This window comes from Rhinolophus sinicus, linkage group LG12 (assembly GCF_036562045.2).
Source record: "Rhinolophus sinicus isolate RSC01 linkage group LG12, ASM3656204v1, whole genome shotgun sequence".
Classification (NCBI taxonomy): Eukaryota; Metazoa; Chordata; class Mammalia; order Chiroptera; family Rhinolophidae; genus Rhinolophus; species Rhinolophus sinicus.
In genome coordinates, this window is record NC_133761.1 from 28,778,533 (window position 1) to 28,802,644 (window position 24,112).

The 24,112-nt window shown below is 43.7% G+C and overlaps 1 protein-coding gene and 1 long non-coding RNA gene across 2 annotated transcripts; one reads left to right on the forward strand and one right to left on the reverse strand.

Moving 5' to 3' along the window:
- Nucleotides 1–2,615: 2,615 nt before the first annotated feature.
- On the reverse strand, nt 2,616–10,924 carry ODF1 (outer dense fiber of sperm tails 1). Its single transcript, XM_019717461.2, has 2 exons — nt 10,517–10,924; nt 2,616–3,563 (listed from the first exon to the last, which is right to left on the reverse strand). The coding sequence occupies exons 1-2, from the start codon at nt 10,834–10,836 to the stop codon at nt 3,104–3,106; spliced, it is 780 nt and encodes a 259-aa protein (XP_019573020.2). The 5' UTR covers nt 10,837–10,924; the 3' UTR covers nt 2,616–3,103.
- Nucleotides 10,925–22,087: 11,163 nt separating this feature from the next.
- On the forward strand, nt 22,088–23,547 carry LOC141567893 (uncharacterized). The gene is made up of 2 exons (XR_012490872.1): nt 22,088–22,390; nt 23,084–23,547. It is a non-coding gene; the product is annotated as an uncharacterized LOC141567893 (long non-coding RNA).
- Nucleotides 23,548–24,112: the final 565 nt, after the last annotated feature.

Here is a 24,112-nt window from a genome sequence, read left to right on the forward strand (position 1 = left end):
AATGGCGGTGGGGGTGGGGTGGGAGTGGTAGGGACAGACAGGCAGAGGCAGAGACAGTTAGACACACAGAGTGAATGAGTTTCTGTGTAGGGAAGAGAGGTTGAGATAATTTAAAATTACTTATCCTACTAGTTCTAAGGACATGAACAGTGCACTAAATGAAATTATTTTACAATGACTAAAGAACAGTCAACTGAGAATCTTTAATGTCATTGTATAAAGTAATTTACTACAAGTTTTGAAAGAAATCACTCAAACAATACATGATAGCCATTGGATATGGATTCCCCTGGACCCTGTACCCGAAAAACTTTTTATTTATGATACTATTAAACAGCTCTTTGGCTCTAGAATGTATTGCATGTTCACTAAGAAGTATAATTATTTTCATCTCCAACCGTAATTCCACAATATTTACCAAGCATGTTTATTAGAAGGTGGTATATTTACTTAACTTATATGTTCAGTCATTATAACATGCTGGACAGTGAGGAAACTCAGAGTCTCCCTCATCTTCCAGTTACCCTCTGTTCCAATTTCTTGCCTCTCCCGACTCCAGAGTCACCTCCTTTCGCTTCTCCCACCTGGTAGATGGAATAGGGCATTTTCTTTGGACTCTGATCTGCTAGTGCATTAAAGGCCAGGGGAGAGCTGTCCAAGCCCAGGGCTCCATCCAACCAGTGAAAGACAAGTTTGGAAACAGCAAATGTTTCTTCTTCCTCCTCCCTTCTTGTACCCACGCTCACCTCCTTCTCAGGAACCCAGTTTGTCATGCAATAAGCCCCGCGTTATGACTTTCCTCGAAGACTCAGACAAAGCCCACCTCCAAGCTCTGCCGCCCGCTCTGGCTCGCTTCGCCTCCCACACTCCTTCTCTGATGTTGAGGGCCACTTAACATCCACACCATATAATTTAGTTCTTGATTACATAGCGTCAAGTGTCTTGACAATTATATCACAGTTGTGAGTTTTGCCTTCATTATGAGAAGCTCCTGGAAAAATACTTCTCATTGTTAACAGCTCCTGGCATTGTGCTTTGTTCATAGCAGGTACTCAATAAACTCTTGCCTTTGTATCAGGTCTTTCCATGTGAGGGTAGTGAGCAGTCTCAGGCAACCAAACCACCTCAGGCCAGGCTCTGAGCTGGGGTGGGGGTGGGGGTAGGAGGAAGGCCTCTGGCTTCCCTGAGGTAACCTGCAAGGCAGTGATGGCAATAATGCCCAAGGCCTGTCTGGGGGGCCCCTCTGACCTCTCCTAGCCCTTGTAAATTCAGTGTCTTTGGAACTCCCTTCTCCCCCAATTCCTCTACAGCACCTCTTCTTGAATTCAATTTGAGGTATTTGTGAAAAGATGTGTTTTTCTCTCCATCTCCACAGCAGAGCACACAGTAACCGGCACTTAAAATGATAAAGTCTGTCTGGCAGGATGGGTGACTGAGTTGCTGGACTAACATAGGAGACTGAGTAGGTGGATGGGTAAATAAAAGAATGAACCAGGTGTGCCTTGGAATGGCGCCCTCCAGAGGACAGAGATCCCTACTTGTTCAAGACCCCAGTGGGATTCCATTAACCACAGGGTGGAATTTTTTCAAAATATTTTCAAAAATATGTAATTTAGAAACTAGAATATTTATGAACATGTAATCAAAATATGGCAAGACACGTATAAAGCTAACTCTAGAGTTTGATACACACAAACATTCACTTATACCTAGTTGCTAGGTAATACATTTTTGAAATGTTCAATGTTTTTTATTCACCACCTATATTAGAGGGCCATTACTTTCCTCAAGTGAAAGCAAAATATGTCTGCTATCACCACCAATATTCTTTACCTTGAACTTGAAGGAAGCTTTTAAAGAAAAAAGGCTGGGAGAGCTTTAAGATCCTGTTCAGAATTTCTCAACTTTAGCTGCATGTTTGAATTACCTGGGGAGGCTTTTGAAAGTCTTGATGCCCAGACTGCGCTTCAAATCTATTGCATTAGAATCTCTGGAGACGGGACCCAGGCATTGGTATTTTTTTTCCTTTTTCTGTCTTAAAACATTTTTTTCTTGAGTTTTCTTTTTTCATGTATTTTATTTTCTTTTATGGTTTGGCAACCATATTTTTAAAGCTCCCCAGGTGACTCCCGTGTGTAGCCAAGGCTGAACCACGGCTTTAACCCATGTGTAGCTGAGACTAATGAAAAGACTTACTGTGCAAACATGAGGGTTTTATGTTCCCTGTAAGAGTCAGGTCTGAAACAGCCCGTGTCCTCACTCTGATCCCTGCCCATCATCTCTTTCTTCCTTTACACTTATTTCTGTCTTGGCGGTCAGGAATCGCTCCTGGGCCATGCCAATGAGGATCCAAACTCAGCTGAACTACACTATCGTTTTGTGAAAGCTGTATTTTCCCACTCATAAACTTTGAACTGAACTTCTCAGCCTAGACGGAGTTTTAGGAACTGAGAAAAGGAGATAGTTAAAATAAATCCTGAGGAGGTTGCAAACCACCCTGAGCCAGAGTTGGCCATTCCCTCGAATCATAGGAAAGTTGAGAAATGACAAGCCATATGCCCCCCACCCCACCCTCAGTAAGTGAACATGCTCCCCCATACTTTTGTTCTCTGATTGTTGTCCAGAAAAAAACCTCACCACAGTTTGCTTGGGGTGTCACGTTCTCTCTAATGTTCCCTACTGCAGCAGCTTTTAAAAAGCACTTCCTTCAACCCTAACTAGTCCATTTCTGCTTTGACAGTTTGGTTTCTGGGCTAAATCATTTCATGGAACCATTCGGAAAAAACAGTGTCTGGAGACGTCCACCAAAAAAGTATCTTTTCCAGGAATTTGGCAGTCATCAGGTCTAAAGGAGGACACAGCGGGGCAGATCTCACCATCTTATTTTCCACTTCCATCCATTAATTCGTCCTATGCCCACTCACTGAGCAGGACTCCTGTAGTGAGTGGAACCAAAAAACTTGCACACAACACCCGTGGGTTGCAGTTATGTATTCAGTTTCCTGCCTACGGGACTAACACGGCCTGGGAAGGGGAAAAGAAACACTGGAAGAGCTGCCTGGATGGAGTAACTGACTTCTACTAAGTCATGGCTTCCTACACTTTACAAAATCATCTTCCTACAGGAAAATCGGCTCCCACAAGGGTAGCAAGGGTTGCAAGGGTCACATGGGTTGCAGGGGCTGCAGGGGCTGCAGGGGCTGCAGGGGCTGCAGGGGCTGCAGGGGTTGCAGGGGTTGCAGGGGTTGCAGGGGCTGCAGGGAGAAGTGCAAGGGTAGCACGGAGACTCTATCTTGACGCAACTGCCGAGCCCATAGGAGTAGGTTACGTCCTTTTCATCGACACACGGCGGCAAGCTGAACTCTTTGCAGATGTTCATGTAGCTGTACTTTTTCGATCCCAGGCAGTCGTACCTGTTCTCGCGCTCTGCCGACACACACACCTTTCCGTCTTTCACTCGAACTTTGACTTGATCAGGTTCAAAGCCGCACACGTTCACCGATCCTAAAATGTTACTGCTACAGCACGATGAGGCCAGAATTCTATTTGTTGTTCTCCTCAGTCTGAAATTTAGAAAAAGGGTGAGAGGAAGAGGCTCAGAAGACCTCAGAACTCAGGCAGAGCTTGAGAAACAATATTTTGATCTCTATTGTGTTTTAATAGCAAGAGTAAACACTAGTCATCGTGAAAAGTCAAGCTGCGCAGACGTGTATAAAGTGAAAAATAAAAGGCCTCCATGGAAATCATGTTCTTCCACAGGTAAACCTCTGTTAACAACAGATGAGTGCTTGGCCTTCCAGATTTTTCTCTTGTATTTAAATCCCAGTTCCTCCTCTTATTAGTAAAAGAACCTTGGCAGGTTCCTGAATCTGTCTGTGCCTCGATTTCCTGTCTGTAAAATGGAAATAATGACAGTATCTGCAGCACAGTATTGAAGCGTTAGATGAAAGTATGTATTTTGCTTAACACTGTGCTTGGCACATTATAAGTCCTGCTTAATTATTACCATGATCATTATTATTACTACTATTATAGGTAGACTCAGGGTATTTTTTTTAAAAGGGGATACAACTAATAAGATACCACTTAAAATGTGCATTTTAGAGATGGCTGTCAGCCTCAGAATCCAACCCTGTTGGTCCACAGGACTGGTACCACCACTGGGCCATCACCCAGACTCAGCCTGAAGGCTCCATCAACAAACAACAAGGCAGGATGCCAGGGCCTGGCTCTGCCTGAGGGATCCTGTCTCCTTCTGTCTGAGGATGCTCCAGGCTCTGAATGGCTGGCCCAGCAGGGGCAATCAGCTTGGAGGGCCTGTGTGCTGGATCTGAGTCCTACGAGCTTGCAAGGGCTGATAGCACACATCCATTCCCACCTCCTCATCCAGTGACTTCACGTTGATAGCTTGAAATCTATCATGGTGGGAATATTTACACCATGGACATCGGTAAACACTACAAATCAAGGTTTTTCTCCTCCCCGCCCCCACCCCCACCCCCAGAGCTTGTTGTTAAATACCATTGCTTGTGGCCCCTGGAGCAGCAAGCACAGATCTCCATGGTTCCTATGGAGCAGCCTTGTTGCTGTGTGTGAATCCTTAATAATAAAACGACAGTAACAGAAGCGCACACTAATTGGTCACTTACAATACATCAAGAGGTAGTGAAGTGAAATGCTTAAGAAGAGCACAGGCTCTGGAACCAGGGTATTTAGGTTCAAATCTTGGCTCTGCCATGTGGACAAGCTACTGAATCTCTGTGTCAGTTTCCTCATCTGTAAATTTGGGACTTACTTCTAGGGTTGTTGTGATGCTTAAATTAATGAATGAAAAGTATTTGTGATAGTGCTTGGCACATGATTAGGATGTTGGGCTTTTGTCTTTTTTCTTTCCCCCCAAAATGTACCATGATAAGTGCTAAGCTGGTGAAAGCACTGTTTTATTTAATCTTCACAATAACCCTGTAATGCAGATGTAATTATTACCATTTTATCGATGAGAAGAAGATAAAGGTGGTGAATGGCAGAGTCTAGATTCAAATTCAGGCGTGTTAATGTCAAGGTTATGGTTTTAACCACCAGTTAGATTTAGCTCTCACCCTCTGCAGACTGGCATAAGCCCTGTGTGTTCTGGCCTGACTCAGGGTCCATTTTCTTTCTAATTGCCTGATCCTTCCAAAAACAACCTAATGCTCTGCAATGGCCTTTGTTTTACCCCTTACGTTTAAAAAATATGTATATCTATGTTCTAAGAAACACTCCTGGAAGATCATATTGCATCCCTTGGCCTCCAAAGGAAGGTCTTAGAGTGTGTAATTTCTAGAACTTCTTCTACTTCAAGGAGTCTGGACTCATTGATTAATTGGTTTCAAATACAGTTTTAGTTCTTACTTATATACTGAATTTTGTTTATATACTTACTTTTTGATGCATAAGTTATACAAGTTCATTGTGGAAAACTCAGAAAATACATATAAGCAAAAAGATGTAATATTTTAAAAAATACTCATAATCCTATATATTTAACATTTTCTTCCATGTCTATTTCAACATACATATATATATATAATATATATAGAGAGAGTTTTGTGTGTGTTCTTATGAAGTCATGCTATACATACTGCTTTGAATATGTTATTTTTACTTTATATGCCCTAACATGATTGGTTTAACTGCAGCGTGAGCCCTTGTACTGAAGGTGATAAACCAAGGCTCTTAGTGACTAATTCCAAAATGGTCCAATAGAATGCTGCCCTAGAAGATGCTGAGGCCAATAGAAAATGTATGCCAGGCACCCAGAGGACGGTGGCAGTCATTCAGTTCCAGTTCCACCCCAGTCCAAATGATCCTGGAGTGGTATGGGGCCCAAATGTCTTTCATGCTCTTCGTATGCCGGGGTACTGATAGGCCATACTAAGAAGAAAGGAAGACAACTGGACTTTCTTTAAAATCTTTAAAGATTTCACCTGGTGGTGAATTAAGTAATGAAGGTATCAAGAGGCCTATCTCTACCCAAGAGCAAAGGGAGGCGCGCTTTCCTCTAGCTGTCCTTGGAGTACTTTGCTTTTTCTCCTACATTAGACCTCTTCCAAAGACCCATTAACTATTCCTCTTTGCCCATGTGTCTTTCCCTTTCTCTTCTTTCTTCTCCTCCTTCCCTTCTTTTCCTGCCTTGCCTTTCTTCTCCAGACGTTTGGATGGTATTGAAGAACAATGTCACCCAGCAGGAGCAGAGCAGCAGAATGTAGGTGCATCTGAGTCCCCAGCAGGACTTATTAAAACACCGGTGGCTAGGTGGCACCCACAGAGTTTCTGACTCAGCAGGTTGCAGAGGAGCCGAAGATTTGCATTTCTAAAAGTTCCAGGTGGTACTCCCACTGCTGGTCCAGAGACCAGCCTCTGAGACCCACTGACCAGACTCAGGCAAACCTGGTTTCAATTCCCAGCTTTCCCACCTCCTGGTGATCAAGACATAGCTGCTAAGTCTGTTTCATGCTCTATAAGATGGCCAAGAGGGTACAAGGATTAAATCAAGTGGAAGTGCAAGGGACATGGTTTTCACTGAAGAAAAGATAACACTCTTTATCAGGCTGTACAATCTGAAGTTTTATATGACCAAACACCAAGTCCTGTATCATTAAACAATAGGACCAAACCGAAAAGTAGACATGCGTTTGGCCTAGATGGGTAGCAGCTCCTCCCCACCTACCTGTGCGTGCGGGAGATTGTTGATGAGAGGGTTTGGGCCCCTCTGGCTTCCACACAGGGAAGTAGGAGAGCTCTCCTCTCAGTGGGAAGGTCGGCCGTTCACCAGCCATAAAGCGCCCAGGGCTCCCCTCTCTGGGCCTCTGGGTCAGAGAATGGTGGGATGGAAAGATTTCCCTGAGGGCTGAGACCTAGGCCAGGCACTGCTAGATAGGCACAGATGTCACCATGAGAGCCTTGAAAGTAAGAGTGATTAAAAAAAAAAAGAGAGAAAGAAAGAAAGAGTGATTCAATGAAAACTTATTCTCAGAATGTGAAGGGACAAACAAGAAAAGAATGAGAAGGCGGTTTTTGAAGTTTTTAGAAGATGAGGTGCCCTTTGTATGGGATTTTCAAGGGAACTTTTTGTTGAGACTCAAGCCAAGCACTGGTCCTTGGGTGAGTGCAGGGCAGCACAGTCTGAGGGTCAGTTTCCGGGTGTTGGCAAAGGTGCAGGGTTGAGGCCACTGCAGCCCCGTGGTGTGGCTGCACATCAAGGTTCATTTGTCCATGAGGACTCTTGCCAGGTGTCAGACAGCAACGGGGCTTCATTAATTATATGATAAACTCCCAAGGGCAAAATTGAGAAACAAAATATCGTTTGTTTCTCCCTCTTTAGTACAAATGACAGGAGCCCACGAAGTGGCGGTGGATCAGGTGCAAACGTAAGTCAGGCTGGTAGCAGAGTTTCTTACAAAGGAAACCAAATTCAATTCCCTCAGACCCTCTGAATGCAGAAGAGGAAGGAAGAGTCAGAAAACAGCTAGTGCGTGCTTGCTGTGCTAAAGGTACTTTGGGGAGGACAAGAGAAAAAAGCTAAAGCAACAACAGTACTTACGTGGGTCTCTACTAAGGAAGATACTGCCAAAGTATCTCTTGAAGCTGCTGCTCAGTAAATAATGGAAAAAGATTGGACCTTCTATACCCAGTCTAAAAAAATACCACACACACACACTCACACACACACACACACACACACAAATATACACGCAGGCACACACACAATCAAACAACACACACTCAAGAGTGTTCTCAACAAACTCTTGGGGAAAATCACAAATTGTTAACCAAGCCTTATTATCAGTTATTAAAGGATCACCCAAGACAGAGCAGACTGGCACTCACACAGAGAAACAATTCCAATGGGGCTATGGCAACTACAGACCAGGGAATCTTTCTTTCCCATTTGGCAAAGAACCTTCTGGATGACCCAGCATGGCATCTGAAAGGACATGTCATACCTAACCAAACTGCTAGCATTCTTTAAAGGGGTAAAAGTTCATGAGAATATGATTTCTAAACTCAAAAATCCTTGGGCGAGGTTTCACACCAAAAATTGTTTAAAAAAAATTGAATCAACATGATATTTCTGGGTATATTTAGTCATGGATTGGGAACTAGCTGAGAGATAAGAAAAAAGGGCATTTCACTGGAAGAAAAATATATTAACAGTGAGAGTCCTCTGGGATTGGGGCTAGATCAGGGTTTAACATTTTCATCCATATTCAGGAAAATTGAATATCTAGGTTTGCAGGTGACACTAAGCCCTACTGGATAGTGAAATGTCAAGCTTCCGAAATAGAGCATTGGAGGGTTTCACAAGGTGGTGTGAATGTTCTGAAAGTGGCTGGGAGGAGATAAAAGAGGGCAAGTCTGAGGTCATTTCTAAAATGGACTTAGATTTATCAGTTCAGAAACCTGGGAATTAGTGTAAAGACATCACCAGCTTTATATACTGCCACAGGCACAGAAAAAAAATCAACAAAACTCCAAACATTGTCAGGAAAAGTCTCACAAACCATAGAAAGCATTACCGTGTGTAGAAACCACACTGCCAAGTAGTAATCTTGAAGTTGTACCTACTGCACGCCAAGAAATAGGGCCTCCTGGAGCAGGCAGAGGGTACCCAGATGATAAAGAACAGAGAGGCATTCTCCGCTGGAGAGAGTGGAGAGTTGGGACAGCCAGGAGACAAAGGCTGAAAGGACTTGGCTCAAAGGTAATCAAGTACTCAAAGGTATAGGGAGAGCAGAAACAGATCTGCTCACAGGCAATCCTTCATTTAGACCAAATATTACAAAAGTATCCCTGACTCACAATTTTTGTAACTTGATACTCTAAGGAACAAAAATAAAAATTGGTTCAAATTGAGTGTAGATGAGTTTATAAGCAATAGCCGCATCCCAGGTTATTGAGGGAGATTTGTTCCTGACCTTTGGTGACTGATGACCTGGACAATAGTTGCCTTATTGCCTTTTGCAGTGACACATCACTGTCATTGTTGTCAAGGGTCTTGCTCTGTCTCTCTCTGTTTATCTATCTATCTATCTATCTATCTATCTATCTATCTATCTATCATCTATCTATCTATCTATCTATCTATCTATCTATCTATCTATCTATCTCTATCCATCCATCCATCCATCCATCCATCCATCCATCCATCCATCCATCCATCTATCTATCCATCCATCCATCCTACCATCCTATCTACCTAATCTATTAATCTATCATCAGGTAAGATGATATTGTTTAAGGGTACAAACTTGCAATGAGGAGTAAATAAGTCTTGGAGATCTAATGTGCAGTATGGTGACTATAGGCAACAATATTGTATCATAATCATCAAACTTACTAAGAGACTAGAACGTAATTATTCCAACCACTGAAAAGAAGTGATAATTATGTAATGTGATAGAGGTGCTAATTATCACTACAATGGCCATCATATGACAATATATAAATGTATCAAATTAACATGCTGCACACCTTACACTTACATTGTTATATGTCAAATATATTTCAATAAAAAAACTATCACCTATTCATGCCCATCTTTTAAAAAAATAGTAGTATATTAAATAGTTTGTCTGCACCTTAATTTTTTCACTTAATACATCAATACATAAAATTCTGCATCAATGATTTTTACATCTACATATCATTTCAATATATGGATGTACCAGAATTTATTTAACTAGCGTACAGTGCTTTCAACCATTTTTTTTAAACAATAGTAATAGATGAAATGGCATATGTACAAAGCAAGAGAAGGAAAGCTTTCTCCAGGCCAAATAAACAAAATGTAATCAAACAAAATTTTTTAAAGTGGATTTTAAAATTACCCAATTCAATTAAAACCTTTTCATCTCTGTTCTGAAAGCTGAGACTCTCAGTTCTGTAGTTTATTTGCACAACCTTTACTAGAATTGGAGAAAGAATCTGACATAATAAACCCAACTCGAAATGAATTTTAAGTCTTTGTCTGGAGTTGGAGAATGGGAGAAAGGTTTTCCTACAAAACCCAGAAAATGCCTGTATTGTTTAATTTGCTCCCCTGCTCTTAAGCTTCTGGCAAACATTAAAGATTTGATCAATTATTATTACTTCTCTTGGAATCATTTCTGTAAGTCCAAATATACTTAAATCACTTTACTCATAACCAGAAAAAATGTTTAGTTTGCTGCTTCCAATAGCTTTTTAATGACACCACTATTTCTTTCCCTCATTAAGGCCACATTATTTATCATTTTGGAACTCCAGCTATACACCAACAACAACCCTGCCAATCGACATCATTACGTTGTCTTTTGAGAATCTCATCATTCCCATCATGGACCCATTTACTCTTCTTAAATCTTTGTTCAGTCACTAGAGTCATTACCTGGAACCCTTTTCATCTTTGTACCAGTATCGATTGGCACATTTTCTCCCCTATTCCAACTTACAAGGCTACCATACCAACTATACAAATATTAAAAAGTTCTTTTACTTAGCAAGCTCTCTCTTTTCATCCTCTATGGCTCGAATGGCTTTCCTCTCCAAACTTCTGAGAGATGGTCGAAGACAGTAAAGCTTGACATCACACAAGCAACAAGGGTAGAGATCGCACAGGCCGCAGGAGCGTGCTCGCTTTGAAGAGCACAAGCAGTATGGGTACGGGTGCAAGTCACAGCAGCAGTACGGGTGCATGTACAAGTCGCACAGGCACCGGGAGCTGAATTCATCGATGCATCTCAATTGCCTCAGCTCTCTGTCCACCTTCTTTATGTCCCTTCTAACACTGTCCAAAAGACAACTCAGTGCAGCCATTACAGTCACACCTTATTGTTCTGTGAGTACCTTTGGGAAATGGCACTCAGGGAAAAAAATTGTTCTAAGCTCTTCTCAGAAGTTTCTTTTAAAAATAAATGAGGCCCGCATGATTCACTTACTTTAAAGCTTGTGTTCTATGACCTCACCGCACTCTATGTAGGTCATAGTCCGTTGGTTACCATGGGAACTGTCCACAGTCCTTTCCAGAGGCCCTCCTTAGAGTTACAAAGTTACTCTCAGAACTATACTAACGTGGAGATTTCATTCTTGAAGTTGGATGGGTCCCCCAAGCAATCACCTTTTCAGCGTCCATGGGGCTAACGTTTAATGTCCTTGACCTCTGTGTGTAAGCCCTGAGGACCAGCCATAGCTGTGACGGTCTTAGTGTGGGCGATGGAAGGAGCTGCCTGGCTCCTTTCTCTATCCTTTTCTAGCTGCTCTAGCCTTGACTTGACACTTAGCCTTCCCCCTTACGCGTTAGGATTCCTTCTGGTTCCTAGTCTCTTTATACATAGAATAAAAAGAGCTTTCTTATGGTTCTCCTTACGAAGTCATCCTCAAGTCAGACTTTGTCCTTGACTTTCTGATCCCCAAGTCTCTGAGTCTTGTCCTTTCCTACTAGCTGGTGTCCTGGCTATCCTGGAACATCAGTTCTCTAGTGGCCAGGGTCCTTGCTCTTAAGCGCCCCTGTCTCAATGCTCAGGGTCCTGCCCTTGGTCACCACTGCCCAGCAACTATACCTCTGGTCTTGCGCCCATGCCTCCAGATGCCTTGTCCCTAAGTGCTTCCCTAGTGTTGGTCCTTGGTACTTTGTAGCTGACTGCCTGAAACCCATACCTGGGCAGGTTTCCTCTGCTCCCAACTGGATAAACACACTGGATCCTAGGCTCAGCCTCAGCCTTGGCTCAGGTACTGCTACTTCCCTGGGCCTTTCTCCTTAAGCTGCTATCCAGCTCGCGAATCTTCCCTTTATGGACTAAGACATAGTGTACTTAAGGACAAGTGATTGGATATGACACTGGAGAGGGAAACGTGGCCAGAATTAAAAGGATTTATGGACCAGCTAAGGAATTTGAACTTTATTTTGAGCACAATGAAGAATCACTGACTTCTTTTTTGTTGAGAGAAATGGAAAGGTAAGTCTAGCAGCCATACTGAAGGTGCATTGTGAGGGGACAACAGTCGAGGTGTCTTCTGCTGGAAGGCAAGAGACAGCCAAAGTCTAGACTGGGGATCCTGGCTGTAGGGATGGCAAGAAGAAAAGCAATGGGGTCACCTTCCTCCACAGGTACTCAGGCCCCATCCAATCCATTCTCCACATTGCAGCCAGAGTGATATTCATATATAAATCTGTCATTCTTCAACCTCACCCCAAAAGTCTTCAATGTCTTCTTAGGAGAAGGGCCCAAATCCTTACAAGGTGCTCAATGATAGGGCCTCTGCCTACCTCCCCTGTCTCCTCTCCCACCATTATTCCTTATTCCCACCATTATTCCTTATTCCCACCATTATTCCTTATTCCCACCATTATTCCTTATTCCCACCATTATTCCTTATTCCCACCATTATTCCCACCATTATTACTCCCAACATAATTCATTATGTTTTAGCTACAAAGCCCTTTCTTGGAGTCTCAGTCAGACCACCTCATTCAGGACTTACGGGCACCCTGATCTGTCTGCTTAGAAATTGAACTCCCCACCCCATACCCTTGATCTAGTTAACACCTAAGGTGTTCTTTAGATCTCGTCTTAAATGTCTCTTCCTCAAGAACGACTTCCCTCTACCCCAGACTAAACACTCATAACTCTGCTATTTCTTTCATACCATCATTTGTCTGTTGCCCCAACTGGAATGTCTTATTTGGTCACCATTAGCTACCTAACACAATGCCAGGTACGTGGTAGGAGCTTCAAATTTATTTGGGGAATGACCACATGAGTGAGTTAAACAGAATTTAGTGAACAGAATGAAGATGGAGTGAGGGAGGTCTCAGTAATAATTCCTAGGTTTCTAGCTTGGCAGAATCGTGGTGCCACAGAATGAGGTAAGAAACTCAGGAAGAAGAGTAACTTGGGGGGACGTGCTGAACTTGAGGTGCTAGTGACAACTTTAAGGTAGAAATGTGGAGTAGCCTGTGGATAAATGGGTCTGGAACTTGAGAGAAATTTGGGATAGAGATATAAATTTAGCAGCTACAATTCCATAGATAGTCGGAACCCTGAAGTGGGCAAAATCTTTCAGGAGAAGGAGAAGATTGAAAAAAGAAGAGAGCTGAGGCAGACTCCTGAGGAACAATAAGAAATGCAGGAAGGAAAGGAGCTCATGAAAAGCTCATAGAAGGAGTAACCAGAGGTAAGCGCCCCTGTGCAGAAGTCCATCGTGTATCACTAGACCAAGCCCAGCATCTCCCAGTGTCCCCAGCCTTGCTCTCGGGGCCCCTTTCTGTACAGATGAAGAAGGGGCCCCTTTCTGTCTTAGTAAAGAAAACAAATTTCCCTGGACTTATTAGAATGGGATGCTGGCCCCGGAGTCACATGGGATGATGAGTTAAACCACAGGTGAATAACACTTCTCTATGGACAAATGTTGAAGTCTTTCAAGAATGATCCCACCCAATTCTGAGAGTGGACTCTGTTAATAGGAATATGGCCTACTCTTTCCTGAGAGTTCATTGCAGGAGTTGTACATATTTCTCTAGCTCTAAGTGATAGACTTCTGAACTCTAATATCACCATGAATTCCATCCCTGGGCAAATGTCAGCAAAGGTTAAAATAAGCAAGCTCTCAGTTTTAGATTCTTAAATACACAGGGTCAGGAATTTAAGTACACACATCTGTATATACATGGCATGTTATGAAGATGCCTACATTTTAACTAGGGTTCTCCCACAATCCCCTTCTCCTGGTGATTTCACTCTTCATCACAATGCATGTTCTTGATGTCATTTCAGTGACTTAACAAAGGTTTTGACTTAAGAAAGATCAGATGAATATGTGATCTATTCATGTCAGAAAGGCAATGTTGAAATTCATCAGAAACCCACAGGAATAATGTAGAGTCACAGTCCCCTGAAGCATAAACACAAGGAGCTTCCATGGCTCTACCACGGAGGTGGGGGCCCTGTCTTCCACAGAACCGTGTCTATGGAAGCTCATATCCACCTTGCTGATGTCCAGAACGAACCTCCTCTGGGGTGGAGGGCAGGCCTTAGCAACTTCCCAGGCTGGGAAAAGTGGATACTTGGTCTCCAGTGTCGGTGGAACTATGGGCCAAAGAGGATCTCCTCTGCCTCTTCCACCAAGTAAGACAGTCACAGGTCACATCCATTTGCTGGGCCAATGTTACAAATATACTCCTCTGAAGTTGTTGGATCAGTACGTGGTACTTAAACATCAAATACAAAATCATACACATAAGGTGTCCTCAACTCCGTTAACAAGAATTCATAGAAAGAGAGAAACACACTGAAAAATTGTGGCTATTTCTGAGCCGTGGGATTATAGATGACTTTTAAAATTCTCTTTTCTAGATTTTTCTGTGATTTCTAAGTTTCTTCAATGAAGCTATCACCAATTTTATAGTGAAACACTTTTTGGTATTGTGCTGTCTGTCACACTCTCAGCTTTGTACTAAATTGCCAAGTCCACCTCTGGCTTCTGTCTCTAAAATCCTTGTGGGCTTCAGGGCCATCCGTCTGAGCAGGTTTTCTATTGGGGGAGTCTGCCTATAATGGACATCTAACATTTGTCCTGCCCATTATCCACGGCACCTTTTTTGGGCAAAATAACTATCTCCTCTCTTACGCTGCCCTCTGCTATTCGGTAGTACCAATAAAGTTGCCCAGTCAAGGGGAGGATACTAACCAAAGCTGGCCAATCTAACTCTTTTCTGGGAATTTGATCTTTTATTGAGAGCCTGAAGATGGTTGGAGCTGATTCATGAGGACAGTGAACCTTGAAGAGACTATATATACCTTAGTTTCTGCCCTATTCTGTCATTCTCAAATTGGTTCTTCAGCTTTTCTTTGAGTCTGTGAGCTCTCCCTATTCTTCCAATATATCCCTCCTCTTAAGTTACCCTGTCAGCTTCAGTTACTTATAACTAGAGAACACAATTAATATGACAGCCTATCCCCCAAGACCTGTCTAAGGACAACCACGCCCGGCTGAACTTGTAGGTCAGCTGTTGTGCCAGTAGTCATTGTCCCAAGCTAGTCCAGCTCCTCCCTCTGAACGCAGACCTAACTGCCTCAAGGCCACCATTCCTGAAGGCCCTGTGGGTGTAGGACAATGGTGGGGACTCAAACTTGGGAAAATGTCTGGAAACACCCATAAAGGTCTGTCTGTGGACACTGTTCCTGGGGCAAGAGAGGCTTCACTGGGTTCAGAATCTCAGAATTTTAGCTTTGGAAAACCCAAGCCATCCAGGCCAGTGTCCTACTCAGCAGGGATTCTCTTTTCTAGTATCCTGGGCAGATAAGCATGGAAGAGTTGGGGGCTCATATATGGGAGAGGGTGCCTGCTTATTGGTTTAGGAGACCAGTACTCCTATGACCAACCATACTGGTTCATATTGTTATCTCTCTCTTCACCCCCTCACCCTCCCACCCCCTAGGTCTTTAACAAATATCTTCCTGCTAAATAAGGGGACGGAGAAGGAGGAGGAGGATGTTGGTACATTACTCTACCTCTGCACCCTATGGGAGTGAACTCGGGGTCCAAAGTGCCGCAACGGGAGGTTGCTCTTAGCTGGTAGGGTCTAAAGAAGTACCTCAGGAGGTTTTCTTTCAGCAAATATCATAATTCAGGTATTATTGGGGAGGAGTCATGGGAATTTTATAGACCGAGTAAATGCGTGAGTATTTTTCCTCGTTAAGATTTGAGGAGTAGACAGAGGTGTTAAGATCACCATCCTGGTTTGTCTGAGACTAAATACTTTCCTGGGATGTAGGACTTTGGTGCCAAAACCGGGGCAGGAGACACAGCCTGGAAATGAAGGTAGGAGTACAAAGTGTCTGTGTGGTCCACCCACAGTGTGCCCAGTTTAAAAGATGGAGCTGGTCTCAGTGGGGTGCAAACCTGCATTTCACCCTCTGGCTTTAAAGGTAGGAAGGAGTTTTATTGCTATCTCTGGATCCTTCGTGACAACTATAGTCTCTAACTCCTCTTTCTCCCACTTGCTCTCCCACTAACTCTCTCATTTCTCCACTTGCCCCATCTCCCTCGCCTCCCTTTCAGCCTCATGAATTCTTCAAGAAAAATTGTTAGCTGCAATCTGGAATATTCTTGATGTGGACAGAGACAAAAAAACTTTCTTAACTTCCTTGGACTTCACACTGGAATCCTTCAAACATAAGGACACAATTCCATGCCGTCCTAGAAACCCAAGGGCTTACTTTTGCCATAGACAGTGGCCTGGTTAGTGCGAGGGAGTTGAGAAATTTTATACTCCTGCCATCATCATAACTGCCTAACTCTTAGTAGATGCTTATTTGAATAATAATAGTATTTCACTTATCTATCTATCTATCTATCTATCTATCTATCTATCTATCTATCTATCTATCTATTACAGCCGACATTCAACATTATATTAGTTTCAGGTGTACAGCATAGTGGTTAGACGTTTATATAACTCATGAAGTCATCTCCTTGATAAGTCTGGTACCCACCTGACACCATACATTCATAGTTATTACAATATTATTGACTACCTTCCCCATGATAGCTCACATTTAATGAGTATCCGCGTCTGTGCCAGGCTAATCCTCACAATGACCCTTTGCAGTAGAAATTCTTTATCCCCATTTACAGATAAGGAGACTGAAGCCCAGAGAATTCACACAAGTCACAGAGCTAGGATTCCACCAGGCAGTCATCCTCCAGCCTCTTTGTCTTTGAAGACCAGTGACCTTTGAGGAGAAAATTTTTCTTTATTCTCACCTTGAAGAAGAAAGGAAAATTATATTTGAACAGTAGGTCTTCCAGATTTCTCACTTCTGTCATTATCCACACACCTAGAGCTTGATTTATTTGGCATTTTGTTGTTCAAATGGAGTAATGTGCTTTTCTGCTATGTGACGCCCCCGTGTTACACACACACACACACACACACACACACACACACACACACACCCTGCAGTCAGGTTGTGATAGGTGGGGCTGCTTCCTAAGAGCCTCTTCAGTGATTGAAACCCTCTTTCTGCCTTCCATACCGGAAGTTTTCCTCTCTCCCAAAGGAACATTTCTTACCAAGAATTCTTTCCCTCACATAGCATGGAGCACTTATTTTGTAGAGAAGCAAGAATTTTCTTTGTCAGTTCATATCAAGAAAGATGCAGTCAGAACAAAAAAACGTTCCCACAACGGAGACCCAAGTCTTTCTGCCCAGGAAGTGGATTTTCTACCTCCAGCTGGGGTTGCTCCAGAGAAAGTCAAATACGCAGCCCCCTTTACACCCAATGTTCTGTGTGACTCAGCTTTTCAGGGAAAGCTCCAGGAGCTGAGGTACATTCCCATACCTGACTTTCTCATCTCCCTGAGAAGCCCAGCTGAGAGAAAACAAGGTAAGACTCCCAGTGCCAGAAGCTGGACAGAGGCCAAGCCCCAGGGTCCCTTTGAACTGAGGGACAGGAGGCCCAAGGAGGAGAAAGGGAACAGAGAGGAGGGAGAAGGAGTGTGGTACTGGTCTCGCTCTCATTCAGCGGTCGGTTCTCAAACTTCTTGGTCTCAAGACTGCTCTCCTCTCTTAAAAGGGCTTTTGGTTATGTGGATTTTATCTATCAGTACTTAACATATTAGAAATTAAACTGAGAAATTTACAGAATATGTAATCATTTAAAAATAACAATAATAAATACATGTAACATTTTTAATGGAAACTGTGTGCTTTGTTTTGTTTTTTAATTGAGAGCAGTGGCATTGTTTTACATTTTTACAAATCTTTCTGATATCCAGCTTTGTTGAGGACAGCTGAAATATCTCCTTCTGCCTTCAATCTGTTGTGATATATCTTCTGTTGTTATATGTTTGCTTTAAGTATAAAAGAGAATCCAGCCTTACACAGATCTGTAGTTGGAAGAGGAAGGATCTCTCAGACCCCTGAAAGGGTTGTAAGGATCATGCATTGAGAATTGCTGCTTTAGTTCATATTCTGGAAGTTACACAGTACCATGGCACCTCAAAAACTAAGTTTTTCCTAGAACATTTAATTCTGCCTCACACTGTAGAATTCTGTTATAGAGCTTTTGGGAGTCTGCCTACCCACTGATCCCCTTCTGTAAGAACTGAACCCCACCCTGACCAATTAAGGAAAAGGTTGGGGGGACTCTGGCGGGAATCCGCCAAGACAAGACCTGCCTCCCACTCTGGTCGTAAGTTTCTGCACCAAGAGAGGATCCTAACAACAGCCGGTCAGCCAGCTTCTCTCTTCTGGGACTTTGGCACAGGGACTCGTGGACAAAGGGAGTTTGAATTCAGAAATAGAGATTGCCATTGTGGAGCAACCTCCTGAGCTGTGAAGCCCTTGATTCGTCAAGGCTTCTGGGTCCTGCTTCGACTCCCTCAAATGAGGAGGCTTCTGTTTTAACGTGTTGCTCGTGGATTATCTCATTCATTTGTTCTACTAGCAAACCTCCAAAGGTCAATAACAACTGTGGATCTCCAAAGAGTAGGAAGAGTTAAAAGTTCAAATCTTGGTGTGAATTATGTGTGTGTGCTCACATATGGGTGTGTAAAAGAAAGAAGTAGGAGAGAAGTTTGGTACTTACAAGTGAAATTTGAAAAACCTCCATAGCAGGATTTGACTTTGGCCACATTGTGAGCCCTCCAGGGACATAGCTGGGTCTGGCCCATCTTGTGGACCAGAGTAGTAGGTTCAGCTAGGATCCATTTGCATATTGAGAAAGGACTCACCAAAAGGAGCAGGGAGCATAAGCTCCCACTGGAGGGAAGCCTGGACTCAGTGCAACGTGGCATCCGTGCCTGACTCTATTCTCAGCCCTCTGCTACACGCGCTCCTCCCCTGCCTATATTCACTCATGTTGCTCTTAAGTACAGAAACATGGCCAGGGTGTGTGGCAGCAGAGCACACAACAGAACTGCAGCTCGTGTCATTAGATGTTCTGTATGACGAGGAGTTCAAAGCAGCGAGGGCGAGTAGAACACACGACTTCAAAATGTGCTACTTTGGCCTGTGGATCATTATGAGCTGAAGGCAATCAAGACCCAGCAGATTCAAGAGAAACTTTTACCTCTCCCTTAACTACCTGAAAGAATTTAGATAGGGGGCCTGGCCCAGAAAGAGAGCTATTACCAGAGACAACTTTTATCTGAATGACCTATCTGTGCGGCAGGACCAGTATCTAGTTACCGAAAGTCTGTTCTTCTTATCGTCCTTTGAAGTAAGTACCCTTCTCCTCTTTGAAGCCCCAGGCCCTACTCCGCTTCTTACTCAGATGACACAAAAGTCTCCACTGCCCAGTTTGTTCTTGAGTCCCATGTTTATACGACCCCCACACATATGTAATTAAATTTGTTTTTCTCCTGTTAATCTGTCTTATGTGAGTTTCAAAGAACCTAGAAGGGGAGAAGGAACATGTTTTTCTCCCCTACAGCAGCACTGATAGCTACATATCCCAGACAGCATTCTAGGTGCTGGTCACATGTTTGTACATTTGATCCTCACCGCCAACCCTTTGAGGCAGATGCTAACGTTGTTGCTTTTTCACAGGTGAGGAATCTGCAGCACAGAGCAGCGAGGTCACTTTTCCACGGCTACCCAGCTGTCAAGTCCCAGACACAAAATGTGCACTGGCAATGTTCCTGCAGCTCCAGGCACAGCCACCACATGGCACTGCGGGGTTGCCTGTGCCTCTGGATGCCCTCCCATCACGTTCAGTGGGAGGAAAACTGTATTCTTAGAAGCTGGCACAAGGATTTCTCTCAGGGAGGAAAGTCTCCTTATTCCCTTACTCCTACCCCAAACACACACGCGCACACACACACACACACACACACACACACACACACACAAGGGCACCCCCACACACTGGTGCCGGGGCTCTCAGAACAGGAAATGACTTGAAAATAAAGTGGTCCATGTTTTCTACTGTCCCTCTACCCCTTACATTTCATTCCAAATGTGTTCTACATATTAATGGAAGATAGGAACAGAGCAGAGTTACACGTGGTTGGCTGGCTTTTGTTTCAGAGCCAACCAGCTCTCCTCGGGGACCAAGAGGGGGAAAGATATTTCCAGTCCAACCTGGGATCTGCATTTTCATTTCTTCATTGTGTCTTTATTCATGCAAATAAGGTAATTCCCAGAAACCTCTGGGACTTCTTTCCCATTATTTACCCAACACATTTTAACCTACTTGGGAAAATATGTGCTAATTTTACATCCATCATGGGTTTCACATCTCTCCCCAGAACAGTTTTTAAAAGTATTTGAAATTCATAACTGAGCATCATATTTCCTTAGATACAAATTTGAATGATTAACAGGATAGTTTCCATTCCATTCCAATTCAGGTTGTGCAGAACGTGTTAGACTAAGCTCCCCCCTCTGCCTTTGGCTGCAGCTAACGTTGAAGAGTCTGCTTGTTCATGTACCAGGACTGCAGGCCATATCTCCATTTCCTTTATTGTGAACTCTCGGTCTTTATTGAGTGATTACTAGCAGAATTTAAAAAAAAAACCCTCCTCTCACCTGAAATTCTTAGTTCCTATTTCCTCTGCATGTCCCCACTTCCTTAGGAAACTGGGTTCTGCCTTAGGCACGCTGCTGGCTTTTAGTTCAGGGAGTGTGTGCTTGGGCATTGAGCAGTGGCTCCTGGCATGGCACCAGCTGATCTCTAGACCGTCAGTGTGCTCCTTTCTGGCCCAGTTACTCTGTCTATCCCTGTCCCATGGGGATTCCATGGCCACATTTTGGCGATGTGGCTGCAGATACTGCTGGATTTTTTTCAGGAAGATCTCCTTTTTCAGGAAATATCCCGAGATGGGCTGAAGCAGGCTCATGCCAGCAGAAAGAGCCAATTATGCACCTCTCTTCCCAACATGCCCAGTGACATCACGTTGGTTGCTTGAAATTGACTATGGAGGGAGTATTTATTCTAGGGAAATCAGCAAACAGTATAAATCAGGGCTTTTTCTTTCTTTCTTTCCTGAGCACCGTTTATAGCACACCACTGGAAATATCCCTTCAAAGAAAGAAAGAAAAGAAAACCCATCACAGGAGCCAGCAGCCTGTGCAATTAGAATCTTCTCCATCCCACCCTCCCCATCATTCCAGAAGCTCCTGGTGCTAAATGGGAGCAAAATGTGAACACACAACCTCCTTTGCAGGGATGTCTTTCTTTTCCATCTCATCGATTGGCTTCTTCTTATTAGGACATCTGGTAGATTCCAAGGCTGCAGGCTCACTCAGTTCCCCTGCCATCTGATGGCTTTTTTCTGTTCTTTACATTGACTTCTCCATGAGTTTATTTTTAATCACCTCATGATCCAACAAGTAGTGCTGTCTGTTCCCAGTGGTTTCTGAACCCCGGAGAGGACTGCTATGAATACAGATTTTAGGACCCAGCCTCCAAGACACTCTATCAGTGACTCTGGGCTGGGGCCCAGCAATTTGTATTTTTAATAGGCTCCCAGGTGGGTCTGGGAGTACAGATGCAGACTCTAGGTTGGGCTGATTTTTGGAAACCACTACAAAAACATCCATGGATATGCTGGGCTTCTCTTTGGCAGCTTCTGAGAGTTAGAACCCAGTCAGGGTGAGGATGCAGGACTCACTCAGCCTGTTCTGTTTTCCAGGTTGGCAGGCAACGTCTCTGAGGGCTTCTGCTCTGTCATCCTTCAGCCCACACAACATGGGGAGTCTTGGTGACGTCTTGATTACCCAGGGACACAAAGACTGGCTCTGAGGTACAAGAGGGCGTGAACTGATTAACTGCCTTATGAAAAGCTTAATTGCACATCATTTTGTAATTTGTCATTTCCAAATGAAACACAGGGGCTGCCAGGTGAGCTCAGCGGCATCCAATCAAAGGTGAGGCACATCATTCACTGGGTGACTCACAGTTACACCTCAACCCAGCACTGATGATGAGTGGGCGTCCCCTTTCTCAGTGACTCCTAAACTTTAGGATGCAAATGAATCACTGAGGAGCTCGCAGAAAAAGCTTGATTTCCTGTCCCTGCCCAGGTTTCTGTTTCTGTAGTCCCAGGGTGGGCCTGGGAATCCCCTTGGTTAACAAACTCCCCAGGTGGATTTATTTGCTATAACTAGTTGTACTGAAGCTTAAAGGGTTTTCATGAAATGTCTGGTCTTAAGAGTATTATCTTTCCTTAAGGAATTCCTCTGGAGTAACAGTGATTCAGCTTTTTCCTTAGTTCTTTGTAAAAATAAATACAGCACTGAGTTTTGGAAATCAAGCCATGCATTTCAGCAGAGGAAAGTATGTAATGCCGGAGGCATCAGACCAGCCACCCTTCCTCTCAGAAACTGGTGTATGGTGAGTGACAAGGGAACATCTCCAAGCAGGTGGGTTGTTCTCTCAAAGGAAAGGGGGGTGAGGGTGGGGGCAGAAAGCCCTGTGTAACAGCTGGATGGAATGTTCCCCTATCAGTGTTAATTCAAGTGATTTCTTTTTGTGAGGGTAATCACCAAATTAAATGTTTTAATTACCGAAATTATATATGCACTTACTTCTGAGAAAAGAACATCATCGGAACTCAGGATCCACTCCCCAGAGGATAAAGCTGCTTTGCTTGCAGGAAAAGGGTTGTCTGGGGGGAGTCCATTTTAATTTCATTATAAAACCAGCTTGAGAAATAAAGGTATAGATTGACACGTATTCCCAGCCAGCTGTGACTTAATGTGCACAATTCAAAGCTTGGAACCTGCTAGCCACATCCATATTAATATATCGGTGGAAAACAACAACAACAGAGAAAGTGACAAATCACTATTCCTAGTATTTGAAATGAATTTTAAATTACTGTTAAAATGAGCATCAGTGAGGCAGCCCAGCTGTCAGCCTCCCTGCCTGTCAAGAGTGCCCCTTGCAGCAGAGGCAGAAAGGGCCCTGGAAGGAAGAAATTTTTATTTTTTATTTTTTTTAATTGGGAAACTGTGTTTTTCCAGGACCCTCAGCTCCATGTCAAGTCGTTGTTTTTCAATCTAGTTGTAGGGGGCGCAGTTCAGCTCCAACTCAAGTGGTTGTCTTCAATCTAGGTGTGGAGGGCGCAGCTCACTGGCCCATGTGAGAATCAAACCGGCGATCTCAGTGTTATGAGCACTGCGCTCTCACCATTGAGCAAACCGGCCACTCACCTGTGGCTCAGCTCCAAGCTCAAGCCCTTGTCTCGCACTCTCCCAAGTGGGAATCAAACTGACAATCTTGGTGTCATGAACACTGCGCTCCAACCACTGAGCGAATGGGCTGCCCAGGAAGAAATTGTTTTCCCACAGATCAGCAAGCCCTGAGCCCAGCAGATTTAGCAGCAGAGGTGTGGCTGATTCGGAGCCAGATCCATCCCCGGAAACCAATCGCCACGTACTCCTCCACCCCCAAACCCAAAGCTGTTATTTTGAATTGTTTGTTGCATAACCGTCGAACATCGTGATCATAAGAGTCTTTGTGACTTTGATTTTCCTAGTCATGAGCACATGAAAATAATAAACATGTCTTCTTCCAACATTTTGAGATCCTAAAAATAAAAAGTGCTGGGTAAGCCCTGCAGTGTTAGTACGTATAAGGCAAGAGGGTGGGTGTGGGTGGGAGAGGCAAAAGAAATGCAACATGAAAGGAAACCTCAGTCTGAATATTTTGACATTCAATTCGAAATAGCCACCTGGTCAGGCGAGAGAGGGAGAGGGCCCCTGGGCGGATGAGCCATTCTTGTAGTACCTCGTGGGTGCAGATAAGGCCCTTCCTGGTTCTGGAGGTCTGGGTGTCAATACTCTCAAGGTGAAGGTCTTTGCATCCCCCTAAACTTGAACTCTGCTGAGTGTTTGTCATCGTAGTTACTGGTGGTGGTGGTGGTGGTGGTGTGTGTGTGTTTATGCGCATGTAACTGGCAGACAGACAAGATTCAGAGCATGGGCTTTCAAATCAAACAAAACCTGCCTCTTCCTCTTACAGGAGATTTAATTAGACCGTGGGCCTCCATTTTTTCATCTAGAAATGGGACTAAAATACCAATCTTATTGCGCATTTTCTGATAATTAAATGAGAAAATATATGTGCATGCTTAGACTCAA

What these genes read in the sequence shown, in the direction of transcription:
- ODF1 (XM_019717461.2), bottom strand. Translation starts at nt 10,836, where the DNA reads ATGGCTGCACTGAGTTGTCTTTTGGACAGTGTTAGAAGGGACATAAAG. An exon ending in GAAAAGAGAGAGCTTGCTAA is followed by an intron (nt 3,564 to 10,516) that starts GTAAAAGAACTT and finishes TCTAAATTTCAG; the next exon opens with ACTGAGGAGAACAACAAATA.